Source organism: Pan troglodytes, chromosome 15, assembly GCF_028858775.2.
Source record: "Pan troglodytes isolate AG18354 chromosome 15, NHGRI_mPanTro3-v2.0_pri, whole genome shotgun sequence".
Taxonomy (NCBI): Eukaryota; Metazoa; Chordata; class Mammalia; order Primates; family Hominidae; genus Pan; species Pan troglodytes.
The window spans coordinates 101,017,368-101,032,161 of record NC_072413.2 but is presented as its reverse complement, the minus strand read 5'-3'; the positions used below and the strand labels follow the sequence as shown (position 1 = coordinate 101,032,161).

General features: G+C 51.0%; 1 protein-coding gene across 14 annotated transcripts in view; it reads left to right on the top strand.

Moving 5' to 3' along the window:
• CDC42BPB (CDC42 binding protein kinase beta) overlaps positions 1 to 14,794 on the top strand; it is a 127,619-nt gene that overhangs the window by 40,641 nt on the left and 72,184 nt on the right. For all 14 annotated transcript variants that reach the window (XR_010151285.1, XR_010151283.1, XR_010151282.1 and 11 more), the window contains exons 2-4: positions 4,716 to 4,807; positions 8,348 to 8,431; positions 12,886 to 12,981. Coding sequence is in view for 6 of the 14 variants with exons in the window: in XM_024348940.3 (XP_024204708.1) it covers positions 4,716 to 4,807; positions 8,348 to 8,431; positions 12,886 to 12,981 (272 nt within the window). In the remaining 8 variants the exon portion in view is untranslated. The remainder of the gene's footprint in view (positions 1 to 4,715; positions 4,808 to 8,347; positions 8,432 to 12,885; positions 12,982 to 14,794) is intronic.

The following is a 14,794-nucleotide window of genomic DNA, read 5'->3' as shown; positions in this document are numbered from 1 at the left end:
AGACAGAGCTAGGACTCTGTATGTTCACACCCATATATGGCTGCGTTTATCCCTGTATCTGTCTGTCTATATTGAAGCTGCGAGTTCATACCAATAACCCAATTCTATCCCAGTGCTGTACGGTTTATTCTCGTTGTCTTCCTTATCTATAACTCCTCACTTTGACAGTGAGGAACCCAGCCCCATCATCCTGAATGTTGCTTATCTGATCAGTCCTCCTGTAGGTAACAAGAGGGCCACCCTCCCCTATCTATAACTCCTCACTTTGACAGTGAGGAACCCAGCCCCATCATCCTGAATGTTGCTTATCTGATCAGTCCTCCTGTAGGTAACAAGAGGGCCACCCTCCCCTCACCTGGTTCCCTCCCCTCACCTGGTTCCCTCCCCTCACCTGGTTCCCTCCCCTCACCTGCTTCACCGGCACTGATGTCCTCCTCACTCCACCCCACACCCCAGCCAAGCCTGGGGAGCTCTGACCCCCCCACTCCCTGTTGAGCTCTGCCTGAAGCAGGTGCTGGAGGGAGACTACAAGGCTGGGAGGCAGGAGGACGACTTGCAGCTTCCTGCCCGCTCCCTCCTAGAGTGACACCCTAGCAGCATCATCCTGGCAGCAAAGTTCCTTCTGGCAGTCGGCCACTGGTGCCAGTTTGGAGTTTTCCCCACACCAGCAGAACAGCCCTGCCACAGTCACCTCAGAGAGCCCAGCGTCAGCTGGCTGCACTCCTTCCAGTCACTGGGGACCCAGCCTGTGGGGCTGCCTTTGAGCTCAGAGACCCAGTGCCGGCCAGCAGCACCCCATCCTCAGGGGTCTGAGTTTCAGCTTTACAGGGCCCTTTGTCCAGGTTTCTAAGTTTTAAAAATTCCAGCCTCGGCCGGGCGCAGTGACTCACGCCTGTAATCCCAGCACTTTGGGAGGTCGAGGTGGGCGGATCACGAGGTCAGGAGATCGAGACCATCCTGGGTAACATAGTGAAACCCTGTCTCTACTAAAAAAAAAAAATACAAAAATTAGCTGTGTGTGGTGGCACGTGCCTGTAATCCCGGCTACTCGGGAGGCTGAAGCAGGAGAATCGCTTGAACCCAGGAGGCGGAGGTTGCAGTGAGCTGAGATTGTTACTGCACTCCAGCCTGGCAACAAAGCTAGACTCCGTCTCAAATAAAAATTCCAGCCTCTTCTTTAATTTCCTGATCCTAATGGCAGAAGGTGCTTCCTGCATTTGCCATCTCCATGTGGTATTTCCATCTTAGTAACCCAGCTGGCGGTTATTCATGTTAAATGTTCTGTCCCCTGCTCTCAGTACCTGTGTGGTTAGCAGGGTGCTCTGCCACTGTGATGCGGCTTTCCTTTCTAGTTGTAGCTAATGCGGTCTTAATTATGTTTATTGTTTCTGTTTTTGAAACGGAGTTTTGCTCTTGTTGCCCAGGCTGGAGTGCAGTGGCGAGATCTTGGCTCACTGCAGCCTCTGCCTCCAGGGTTCAAGCGATTCTCCTGCCTCAGCCTCCTGAGTAGCTGGGATTACAGCCGCATGTCACCATGCCCAGCCTAATTATTTTTATACACCAGTACAAAATTGTTAGTGTTCTCGGAGCAGTTTGAAAATATTTGGTATTTCTGAGAAATAATGTTTTTCTTAGGCTTTTCCTTCTGGGCCCTTTTCTCCTTTGCCCTCTGATTTGGGAACTTGCTCCTGCCTGCACACAGGTCCCCTGCTGCTTTGCTTTTGTGGTTTTGCCTCTCCAAGCCTTCACCCCAGGCTTGCCTCGAAGTTCCTCCCACTTCCAGCCTGGCCACCATCATCTGTGTCTGCCTGCTTTAGGGAAATGTGTACACAACTATTAAACTACGTAATTAACAAAATGTGTTTTATCAAAAGAGTAGGGGGAAACTTGACAAGGAAGCCCAGGTGACTTGAGAGTAATTAATGTGGAAAGAAAAGAGAGGACGTTCCGGGTACAGCCTTGGTGCGAGCTGCTTCCTGCGTCTCATCTGCCTTTGTCTTCACTGTTTTTTGTTTTGTTTTGTTTTTCAGATAGAGTGTCACTCTGTCGCCCAGGCTGGAGTGCAGCTCAAGGGTTTTCTTCAGCCTGGCCTTTCTTTCTTTTTTAATAACTCAGGACTCATTTGTTCTGTTTCCTGATCTCTGATGATGTGTATTTGCTGTGATGGGGGCCATTGTTCATAACTCACTGTCTCCCAGGCCCCTGGAACCTTCTGTGGCTCTTGCAGTTGTGGTGAGCGAACCTCAGTGGTGTTGAGCAACTATTAAAGGAGAAAAAACCCACAGGATTAGTCAGATTAATAATATGGAACTCAGAAGCCCAGGAAGTGTCAGATCGCATGTGTTTTGGAGCTAATTGTAGCCACTCCTGCAGTGGTAAGAAATAGGACAGAGAGGGCCCTGTGCACTTCACTCAGTTCCCCCAGAGGCACCTTTCATAAAACTGTAGTGATAGAGAATTTGAAAAAGAGCCAGATAGAACAAAAAAAAACCTAGCATAAAACATGCAGATTTGGGCTTGAAGGTGAAAATAGAGACAGGTGCAAGAGAGACAATTGACTGCACGGATGCCAGACTGGCAGGATACATGGCGGGCACGAGCTGGTCTGGAGTCAGACAGTGTGGGCCCCAGTCCTGGCCTTGCCTTGTGCTCTGTGTTCCTGGGAAGAGTTGACCTGACCTCTCTCTAGGAGCTTTTTTTTTTTTTTTTTTTTTTGAGACAGAGTCTCGCTGTGTCGCCCAGGCTAGAGTGCAGTGGCACGATCTCGGCTCACTGCAAGCTCCACCTCCCAGGTTCACGCCATTCTCCTGCCTCAGCCTCGCGAGTAACTGGGACCGCAGGCGCCCGCCACCACGCCCAGCTAAATTTTTTGTATTTTTAGTAGAGACGGGGTTTCACCGTGTTAGCCAGGATGGTCTTGATCTCCTGACCTCGTGATCCGCCTGCCTCGGCCTCCCAAAGTGCTGGGATTACAGGTGTGAGCCACTGCGCCTGGCCTCTAGGAGCTTCTTGTGGGGGATGTAACCAGTTGCCACAAAGTGGGGGGCTTAAACAACAGATATTTCTCTCACAGCTCTGGAGGCCAGAAGTCCAGAGGCAGGGCGTCAGCCAGGCCATGTCCCTTGCAGGCTCCGGGGAACCCTCAGCTTCTGGGGGTGCTGGCAATGCTTGGCGCTCCTTGTGTGCAGCCGCATCACTCCCGCCTCTGCCTCCATCCCCACTTGGCTCTTTTTACCTCTGTCTGAGTCTGACTTCTCTCCTTTTAGAAGGACACCAGTCTTGTTCGACTTAGGGCCTACCCTATTCCAGCAGGTGCCGTTATTTTCACTTGGTTACGTCTGTAAGGACCGTTTCCAAATGAGGTTACAGTCACAGGTTCTGAGCAGACATGAGTTTTGCTGGGGACACTATCCAGCCCAGTACAGTGCCCACAGAAACCTGGCTGAGTTTTCTCATCTGTGAAGTGTGGATAATAACAGAATTAGTCTCAGAGAGTCCGCATGAGGAGGCCGGGAAGAGCAGTGTAAGGTGCCTGACTGGTGGACATTACTGTTACAGACGCCACAGGACCTATTCGGGACCGCCATGGGTGTCCAGGGAGACTCCAGCACTTCTGTTGCCTTGGAGAATGTCTTGTGTTCCCTGAGCTGCCCCGTGGCTCCTGCGTGCAGGCAGGTGGAGCTCAGCTCTCACTCACCTCACGCACTTGTGTCCTGTACGTGGGCTTTGGGCACCCATCAGTTGCTCTCTCGATAGGTGTTCACCTATTGGCTTTGACTAGACTTTTGTGGTGATGATGTTTGCTATGATAGATACTGAAGTATACTGTTGTGTGTTGCATAACGATGGGGATACCTCCTGAGAAATGCATGGTTAGGTGGTTTTTGTCATTGTGCGAACATGACAACAGCACGTCACAGACTCAGATGGCAAAACCTACTCCACACCTAGGCCATGTGGCACAACCTACTGCTCCTGGGTTACACACCTGTGCAGCGTGCGACAGTTCCGAACACTGTAGGCAGCTGTAGCACAGTGGTTTTTGTGTGTCTATTTTTATTTATTTATTTTTCTGAGATGGAGTCTTGCTTTGTTGCCCAGACTGGAGTGCAGTGGCATGATCTTGGCTCATTGTAACCTCCGGCTCCTAGGTTCAAACGATTCTCTTGTGTCAGCCTCCTGAGTAGCTGAGATTACAGTCACCCGCCACAACATCTGGCTAATTTTTGTATTTTTAGTAGAGACGAGATTTCACCATGTTGGTCTGACTGGTTTCGAACTCTTGACCTCAGGTGATCCTCCTGCCTCAGCCTCCTAAGGTGCTGGGATTACAGGCATGAGCCACCGCGCCTGGCCATATTTATGTATCTAAACATAGGAAAGATTTGGTAAAAATACAGTAGTATAATCTTGTGGGATCACTGTTCTGTATGTGGTCCGTCGTTGGCTGCAACAGTGTTACCCAGTGCGTGGCTGAAACAGTGTTACCCAGTGCGTGGCTGCAACAGTGTTACCCAGTGCGTGGCTGCAGTTGCTCAGGATCCACATCTGTGTCCATTGGTATAAGTGCTCACTTTCCAAAACGTGTCAGATATTAAATATTTTCAAACAAACTTTTTTAAAAGTATAACTTAGTGCAACACCCCACTCAATTAAATTTTTATATAGTATGAACTGATTAGACTAAATTGTTGGTTTTACTGTTTTACTTGTAGCTAAACCATTTACACAGCTGGTGAAAGAAATGCAGCTTCATCGAGAAGACTTTGAAATAATTAAAGTAATTGGAAGAGGTGCTTTTGGTGAGGTAAGATAAACTTCACTTTGTTAACTTTGCCTAAATTGCCAAAACATCAGCAGCTTCCATTCCACCTTTTTGTGCACCTATACATTGGTTTGGGGATGAGGTAATTAGTATTATTTGGAGAGTTTGTTTTTTCCTCTCTCTCTTTCTAAGATGAGGTCTCACCATGTTGCCCAGGCTGGCCTTGAACTCCTGGGCTCAAGTGATCTCCCCGCCTCGGCCTCCCGAGGAGCTGGGGAGAAAATCTGAAAGATAGAATGAAGAGAAAGGAGACTTGAAAGCTTCTGACTGACCTGGGAGATTGTTGGGACCAAAAATAGTTTCTTCAGATGTAGTTTTTTTTGTTTTTGTTTTTGAGATGGACGTCTTGCACTGTCACCCAGGCTGGAGTGCACTGGCGCGATCTTGGCTAATGGCAACCTTTGCCTTCTGGGTTCAAGCTATCCTCATGCCTCAGCCTTCCGAGTAGCTGGGACTACAGGTGCTGACACCATGCCTAGCTAATTTTTGTATTTTTTGTAGAGATGAGGTTTTGCCATGTTGGCCAGGCTGGTCTCCAACTCCTGGCCTCAAGTGATCCACCTGCCCAGATGCCCCGCCCAGCCTCCCAAAGTGCTGGGATTACAGGTGTGAGTCACCACGCCCGGCCTTCTGACGTAGTTTCTAAAACTCCATTTGTTAATTGAATTTTGACTTCTTGGCATTTTCTAAAAAACACAGAGAGGGTCGAATAGCAGCTGTTTTCATGCTCTGTACTTGCTTGCTGTTGACACACCCGGTGTGGCTCTGGGTCCGGTTGGCTTTGCCTAGGGGAGGAGGGCCAGTCATGCAGGTGCAGCTGGAGAGGCTCACCAGGTCCCTTGTATGGGGCTGGGAGCCCTGCCCCAGGAGGCCCGTGGCACGGTGTGGCCTCGCCTTCCAGGCCATCTCCACAGACCTGCCTCGGCCTTACAGAACAGTTCTGCCAAGACCAAGGGAGAGGTCAGGCTCCCTCAGCGGCCGCGGTACCGCCTCGGGTGGTTTGACAGTGAGTCACCGGAAGAGCTTTGCTGCTGCTTTTTTTGTTTTTTGAGATGGAGTCTCGTTGTGTCACCCAGGCTGGAGTGCAGTGGTGCGATCTCCGCTCACTGCAAGCTCTGCCTCCTGGCTTCATGCCATTCTCCTGCCTCAGCCTCCCGAGTAGCTGGGACCACAGGTGCCCGCCACCAGGTCAGCTAATTTTTTGTATTTTTAGTAGAGATGGGGTTTCACCGTGTTAGCCAGGACGGTCTTGATCTCCTGACCTCGTGATCCGCCCATCTCAGCCTCCCAAAGTGCTGGGATTACAGGCGTGAGCCACCGCGCCTGGCCAAGTTTTGCTTCTTAAACTGTGCAGTGCCTTAGCACCTATGCTGAGGTTTGATCTAAGCTCTCCTTGGCGGGGGAACTGTGCCTTTTGGTTCACTGAGGAAAAATCAAACAAGAAAACGCCCTGTGTCACATCCCAGCAGCAGGTGTGCTCTGCCCACAGCAAACCTACTGGACACGACTACAAAGCGAGATGGCCTTTGCTGTGCAGGGCGTGCATTTTCCAGTGTGCAGACGTGAAAGAAGGCAAATCAGTACTTTAGGGAAATAGCCCCCCTCTCGCAGCACCATCCCCATGAGTGAGTCTCACCAGAGGGATAGGGGAGGAGAGCAGCCCCTGCAAGGCTCGTCCCATCGTGACCGGAGCTCCCAGTTTATCTCAGTACAGACCCTGGATCCAGGCCTCACCAGCCAAAGTCAATTTACCACAGGCCAGGATGGGACAGAGAGTTTGTTTATTTTGTTTGAGACAGGGTCTTGCTCTGTCGCCCAGGCTGGAGTGTGCTGGCATGATCACAGCTCACTGCAGCCTCCACCACCCAGGCTCAGGTGACCCTTCTTCCTCAGCCTCCTGAGTAGTTGTGACTACAGGCATGTGCCACCACGCCCGGCTAATTTTTTTATTATTTGTAGAAATGGGGTGTCACTATGTTGCCCAGACTGATCTTGAACTCCTGGGCTCAAGCAACCCTCCCGCCCCAGCCTCCCAAGTAGCTGGGACCACAGGCATGCACCACCATACCTGGCTAGTTGTTTTCTTTTTTCTTTTTAGTAGAGACAGGGATCTTGTTATGTTGCCCAGGCTAGTCTCAAACTCCTGGGCACAAGTGATTGTCCTGCCTCCACCTTCAAGAGTGCTGGGATTATAGGCATGAGCCACTGTACCTGGTTGAGAAAGCCTTTTAAAAGTAAAAACAGATTGCATTAAGTGATTGCCTGTCCGTCTGCTACCAAGCATTGAGCTGTGCCAGGCATGGGGGCTTTGGAGGTGAGCAGGGCCCAGGCCACACAGAGCCCTTCAGCCATGGCTGGACTTTCCAGAATGCATTTAGGAGGGAGGGAGAGGCACACCAGGGCAGAGAGACGACCAAGGGAAATGAAGGAATGAGAGAGAAAATTGTTTTAACAGAATGGTTTACAGTTATTTTTAGTACTCTTTTTTGCCAAAAACTTAATGCAAAACTCAGTTTTGTGTGAGTTTCAAAGAAGATAACATTGATTGCTTTTTGAGCTCCTCCTGATTGAAGGGAGCCTGTCCTTTCCATGCGGCCTTTGCTTCTTGGATTCCCTCCTTGGTCTTGTTCCCTTGGAGCCTCAGAGTCCATATCTGTGCAAGATGGATTTTAGAAATCCCCCGCAGCTGGGGTCGCTGTGAGGGTGAAGTGGGGGTGCGGATGCGCGGCTCAACACCGTCTCTGGCACGCAGAACGTGCCTGGTGAATGGCAGCTCTCACAGTGACTCTACGATGTGACTGTGTGGTATTTGATGTTAGAAACAGGCAGGTAGATGATGTTGCCATTTAAGACCTCTTCAGGCCATGGCTGCTGCAGGCACGGGGACATGCTGGCTGCTTGCCATTGGCAGCCAGAAGGTATGGAAGCCGCTGTCACTGCCAGTGAGTAGCTTACAGGAAGTGCTGAGTTGGAGACTTGGGCCCGTGTGTGAGTGACTTATGTAGGGTGGAATGCGCCAGACAATGGTGCAGACATCTTGACGGGTGTTGGTAGTGATGGCAGAGCTTATTCAAGATTTGGTAGAAACTGGAAAGTCCAAGAGGACTTCCTGAAGGAGGTGGCACTTGAATTGTTCTTTAAAGAATGTGGCTGGTGGCCGCGCGCTGAGTGCTGACTGTGCCCCACAGTGTGCTGGGCACATTAACTGTCAGGGCTCATGGGTCCTCATAGGTGTCTCAGGAGTCCGGTCCTGCCATTAACCTCCTGTAGTGGTGTAACCTGAGCCACAAAGGGGTGAATTTGCAAGAGTGAAACTCCGGAGCCCACGTGGCCAGTCCCTGCCTCTGTGAAGAAAAGGTTCTTGATGCAGCAACTGGCACATGCTAGGTGGGAAACTTGGCTTTCAGTCACTGCTGGTTTCACAGGCTCCTGGGCTGTTAAGATTTCACTACAGTTTAGCTCCAGCGTGCTAGCCTTTTGTTCCAGAACCGCATCTTTGTTCAACTCACATTTGCATTGCAGGTTGCTGTTGTCAAAATGAAGAATACTGAACGAATTTATGCAATGAAAATCCTCAACAAGTGGGAGATGCTGAAAAGAGCAGAGGTAAGTATGGAGCTTGAAAAGCCATACAAATGGGGCTTGGGGTGAGCAGAAAGTGACTGTGAAGCCAGCTGGGGAAAAGCTGCAGTCACCCCACAGCCCTGGGCCTCCCTGCCCCCCGGACAGAGCGAGCACTCTCTTTTGAGGAGGTCTCAGTCTCCTCCCTGGCGCCTGCTGCTCCCCGCCTCAGTGACCACTCGCTTGCTGGACACTGTTCCTGAGAGTGCACCCTCGAGAATGTTGGCGGGTCTTGTTTACTGTAAAGGCAAATAAAAAGCGTCGGGAGAGTTTCAGCATTGATTGCAGTTCTGCTCCATACGCAAAAGGAATGAACACGTTTGGACCCTGCTCACATACAGAATAGGTCTTTAGATTCCCACCTAGGAGAGCCTCACGATTAGAAATGAAAGTGGACCACTGCCCAGCAGGCTTTGATCAGCTCCTTTTTCTTAGTTCGGTGTCAGTCTTCTTGGTGGCCATTCCATGCCCCTGACCCCACCTCTACAGCCGCGTGCTCTGCCCCTGGTCTCCCTCCTGCCTGCCTAAGGCAGGCCAGGCCTGCTGGGGAGCCCACGCTTTTCCTCTCTGGCCATCTTGAGTTCCTGTCCTCACCCGCCCTGTTGTCTCCCCCTCCCCTGCACTCAGAGCCCAGGCCCTTCCTGGCCAGTTGACCTGCTGCTTCCTGCTTCAGATCTGCTCCGTCCATCATGCTCCATCCTCTCCCGTGACTCCCGCCTCTGCCAGAAGGCACTCGGCAGTCCCCTCCTTGCAGGCTGCCATTCATCACAATGGTTTGCTGTGGCCCCGTGTGTCTCTGACCCGCCCTGAGCGAGGCCTGTGCCTGGCAGCGCTGCGGTGGCTCTAGGCTGCTCAGCCCTGCGGTCAGCACTTGCTTCTGGAGTTGAACCTCTCGACGTGGCCACCTCCTCATTTTGGGAAGTCCTTCTTGGGTTTCTAGACCCTCTCCTCATACTCCTCTCACCCTTCTAGTAATTTGAGGTGACGCTTTCCTCTTTGGTCCTGGAATTTGTGCCTGTGCTGCTCATGATGGTTGCCACCTTGGGCCGACAACAGTACAACCATCGATTCGGGCCAGATCTCTCCGGGGCCCTGGGTTTTATTAACTTGGTGGGTGTTATCGGTTCCTCGTGACTCAGTCATTCTGGCTTTTCCCTCCCCCGCTCTGCACCCATTTCCCCTTTCCCTGCTATGGCACCCAGCACAAGGTCTCACAACCATTTGTTGCTCACTGAACGCGTGTTGGTTGACAGAGCACCATTTTGTAGTCACCCTGGTCTCAAAATGTCGGTGGCCTGTGATTGCTTCGGCCCCCTGGGTCTCCCAGCTTCTGGGATGTACACGGTCTCCCTTCCTTCTTTGGGAGAAGCCTTTGCTCTCTTTCCCTCCATCTTCACTCAGTCATCTCACTGTGTGCTTCCGCTGGGCCTGCCCTCAGCCCCAGCAGCCCTTTCCCCGCCCCAAACAGTGGCAAACACGGGAATGTTATTGGAGCAAATTTTTAGGGGAAAAAGTAGCTACTGTTACATGAAAGTGTAGAGAGGTATCAGGTGTTTGGTATTTACCTAAATGGTGGATGAGCACATTTAAAAAGAGTAAATATTGCTGATTTAATTTGAATCTGGTGACACAGATCCAGTTTAATTGGCATGCTCAGAAAAGCTCAAGAATGTTTGCCAGTCGCGGTGATTATACTAGAGTATATGTGTGTAAGAGATATAAAAATAAATATGGTGCTAGTTGCAAATAATTTATCTTTTTTTTATATCATAGACTTATTTTAAGCATTAAATTTTATAATACTGATTTATAAAAAATTTTCTTAAAAGCATGAATTAAGAGGTTGGTCAGTAGAAGAGTTGCTAAGCAGTGTAGTTTATAATTTTTCCACCAGGCAAGGTCTTTATTTCATCTTACTTGGTTAAAAAATACTAAAAGTTTCTCTCTCTGCTCCTTAGACAAAACTGCAAGATAATACATAAGTTTCCTGTCAGCAGGTCACCTTGCAGGCAGTCCCCAGTTTAAGAATGGGTTTTTCCTAAATGCTCTGGGCAGCTAGCTGCCAGGCAGAGCTTCAGGGAGCGTCTCCTGGAGGCGTTGGCACAGGTGCCGCAGATCCTCAGGGCAGCCCCGGCCTCCTGAGCCCATGGTCTCACCTCACCTGGGACTCAGCACTCCATCACCATTTCTTTTTGGGGGCGCATTCTGGAAGACAGGAGGTCAGGCACACTGAGGCTCAGGTTTTCTTTAGTTGTCCCTTCACCAGGCCCTTGTGGCTGAGGTGGCCGTTGGCAGAGGGGTCGTGATGATTCCAGAATTGCTGGTCTCTGCATGTCTGGACATTAGCAAGCTGAATGTTGACCGCTTGTCATGTTGTCATTAGTAGAACTGGGACACAGCTGCAACAGCCATCTTTTTTTTTTTTTTTTTTTTTTTTTTTGAGACGGAGTCTCTCCCTGTCGCCCAGGCTGGAGTGCAATGGCGCGATCTTGGCTCACTGCGACCTTGGTCTCCTGCGTTCAAACGATTCTCTGCCTCAGCCTCCCGAGTAGCTGGGATTACAGGCACCCGCCACCACGCCTAGCTAATTTTTGTACTTTTAGTAGAGACGGGGTTTCACCATGTTGGCCAAGCTGGTCTCGAACTCCTGACCTCGCAATCCGTCTGCCTCAGCCTCCCAAAGTGCTGGGATTACACGCGTGAGCCACTGTGTGCAGCCAACCATTTCATTTTGAAAGAAAAACTTTTTTTTTCTTGTTTTAGAGACAGGGTCTCACTCTGTTACTCTGTTGTACAGGCTGGAGTACAGTGGCATGATCTCAGCTGGGCTCATCGATCCTCCCACCTCAGCCTCTTGAGTAGCTGGGACTGCAGACGGGTGACACCACACCCGGCTAATTTTTAAGATTCTTTTGTAGAGACGGAGTCTCACTATGTTGCCCAGGCTGGTCTCAAACTCCTAGGCTCAAGTGATCCTCCTGCCTTGGCCTCCCAAGGTGCTGGGATTACAGCGTGAGCCACCATGGCCAGCCTGAAAGGAAAACTTTTTAAAGTTTAGAAAAGAAAACCTTGTAGAAGAAATAAGTTTCAGAGGTCACTGTGAGACTCAGCTGAGAGCCAGTCAGAACTGTGCCCTCGTGCCTCACATAGCAAGCTCTCCATAATGTACTTATATTTTTGTTAAGCTTGACAAGTTCAAATGTAAGACAGTTTGAATCTTGTTCTGTGCTCAATAAAGAGGAAATCATGTTAAAATTATGCCAAAGGCCTGTTGACTTTTTTTTTTTTTTTTGAGACAGAGTCTCGCTTTGTCACCCAGGCTGGAGTGCAGTGGCATGATCTCGGCTCACTGCAAGCTCCGCCTCCTGGGTTCACGCCATTCTCCTGCCTCAGCCTCCCGAGTAGCTGGGACTACAGGTGCCCACCACCACACCCAGCTAAATTTTTTGTATTTTTAATAGAGACGGGGTTTCATGGTGTTAGCCAGGATGGTCTTGATCTCCTGACCTCGTGATCCACCCACCTCGGCCTCCCAAACTGCTGGGACTACAGGTGTGGGCCACCGTGACCAGCCATTTTTTTTTTCTTTTTGAGATGGAGTCTGGCTCTGTTGTCCAGGCTGGAGTACGGTGATGCAATTTTGGCTCACCGCAACCTCTGCTTCCTGGGCTCAAGCAGTTCTCCCCCCTCAGCCTCCCATGTAGCTGGGATTACAGGCACCTGCCACCACACCTGGCTAGTTTTTCTAGTTTTTAGTAGAGACGGGGTTTCATCATGTTGGCCAGGCTGGTCTTGAACTCCTGACCTCAGGTGTGAGCCACCGTGCTCGGTCAGGCCTGGTGACTTTTAAACGGAGATGCCACCTGGGCATTAAAACTCTTTTGGAAGACGTAGCAGGGTAGAGGGCAGCCTCTTGCCCTGTGCTGCTGGCTGTAGACCTCCCTAGTGGAATCTGTGACAATTGTGTCATCACTGTACTGTGATTTCAGCAAACGTGTGCGCCTTCTCCTGCCAGCTGCACAGCAGCTCAACAGTGGGTATAGGACGGAGAGGGCAGACACGTGGGGCTGCCCATGCCATCGATACTTGGCAGAGGTTGATCTGGTAGAGAAGTCAGGAGGTGCCAGGTGGGAGGAGCCCAGTCAGGAATCCACATAAGGGTGGGGTGAATCTAAGTGTCAGCCACAGAAATGGTGCCCGTGGGACAGCAGGGTGCAAGTGCCTCCTCAGCAGCCCTTGGCACTTGCACGGGGCTTGGGAGAGGAAGGGATGAGGGATGGCTCAGCCTCAGCAGCCTCGGGGTGGTGCACGAGGAGGAGCCCGGAAGGCAGGGACACCGTGGCTGGAGCCACTGTCCCAGGAGGGACCCCGAGACCGGCAGTACGCTCTCTGGCCTACTTCCCAGTGAACACAGACTGACACCCCTCATTGCTTTGCAGACCGCGTGCTTCCGGGAGGAGCGCGATGTGCTGGTGAACGGCGACTGCCAGTGGATCACCGCGCTGCACTACGCCTTTCAGGACGAGAACCACCTGGTAGGTCGCACAGCCAGAGACTCGGTCAGGGCATTCGCTCCGGCTTTATTCCTTTATGCTGTCACTAAAGATTCAGTCAGACAATGTGGAACTGACATGTAAAAAATGTGTATTGGACTCGATAAAACGGAGGGGCTTGTTTTCATGCAGTAATTGTCAGGTAGAACTTCTTTAAAATAAACATGTGAAAGTAAGGACTTTGTTTTTTTCTAATCACTAGAGAAGCTGATTCGTTTGTTTGCTGGGTTTATTACATTTAAATCAGCTGGGAGTTTGAAACACTTTCAATCTTGGATTATTGAGAATAAGGAACCGCAGTGGGGATTAAGCCACGTGGATGTTTTTGCCTCCATCTCATCTAGGGCTGAGTCCGGGAGTGCCTCTCGCGGGCCTGCAGTCCTCCTGTCTTCCCGCGGTGGAGGGGGTGCCCCAGGCCCTTTTGACAGGTTTTAGGTGACTCTTAGTCTCCACGCTGCCTGTGTATTTTTCCGATTTAAACAGGGCTTGCTTTCAGGACAGATGGACCAGCCTCGTGACGCACATGCATGTGCATTGTCAAGCGTGTTCGCCTCCACGGCACTCTAAGGCAGCTGACTTAGCATTGAAGGGGAAACCAGCCCTTGGTCTCGGCCGCTGAGTGACCCACAGACCGCCTTGTTCAGGACTTTTTATTCCTAGAGTGACTCTCTAGGTTTGCCTGAACCTAAAAGTGTCCACTGCTGGAGCTCTGGGTGGACGTGACACGGGCAGACCTCAGAGAAGCAGGTCTGAGCCCAACTCATTCCCAATGGCACTGTTTCTGCAGTGGTGGCGAGAGGGGCGTGGTCGCTGTGGTCACCAAGCCTCAGAGCAGGGACCCGAGGCTTCCTTTTCCTTGGCAGCCAACGTGTGTGTCCACCTGAAGCTCCTGGGTTGTGCGCTCCATTGGTTCACAGCAGATGGAGTAGTGTGGGATCCTTCCATTCACCCTAAAGGAGCCCTTGAAGCATCAGAGAAAGCCCTGAGATTTGAACACCCAGGATTAGGGAAAAAGGTGTACTTATGTAGACTTTATATATATGTGTTTGCCCAGCAGAGGGGGCAGCTGGTGTTTGTTGAGCACTTAGGACATTTCAGGCCCACAGGGGTCCCCGTCCGTCTTCCCAACGACCCAGTGATTCCACTGTTTCATAAGGGGGTGTCTGGGGCAGAGAGAGGCGAAGTCACTTGCCCAAAATGACCACATGGATGACAGCACCTGTGACCAAGACCCAGCCCCAGCCTGGCGAGCAGGTTCCGGATCCCCTGCTCTGGGGCCACCTCCACATAAACCCCCCCCCCCCCCCCCGCTTCCTGCTCAGTGTCCCTGCTCCCAGGACCCCGGTGGACTGTCTCCAGTTCATTTCCACTTTCGATAAGAACTGAGTGAAGTTTCCAGGGAGTACAGGCAACTGGGATCTGTACAAAGGAAGATGATGATGCTTGTTTTGTTTCTAATATTTTTTTAAATTAGCATAGCGTGCTGCCATCTGAAATGTTAGGTGTTGCCAGGTTTATTCTAAGTTAACACACGTCAGTTAGGAGCCCCTGTGAAGATTCCATGTTCTTGAGGTTTTGGAGTTGCCCAGGTAGACGTACCATGAAAATTAAGGATGAGAAAACAAAGGCGAGGCCTTGGAAGCTTTCTGGCCCGTGACTGCGGGGTCGGCTTCTGCGGTGCACACCTGCCGCCTTGAGCGGGGGCGTTGAGGGTTAGGCCAGTTCCTCTTCCTATGGTTGTGAGGCTGGCCCGAGTGCAGGCTGGTGTCAGGTGCCTCTCATAGTGATATGGAAA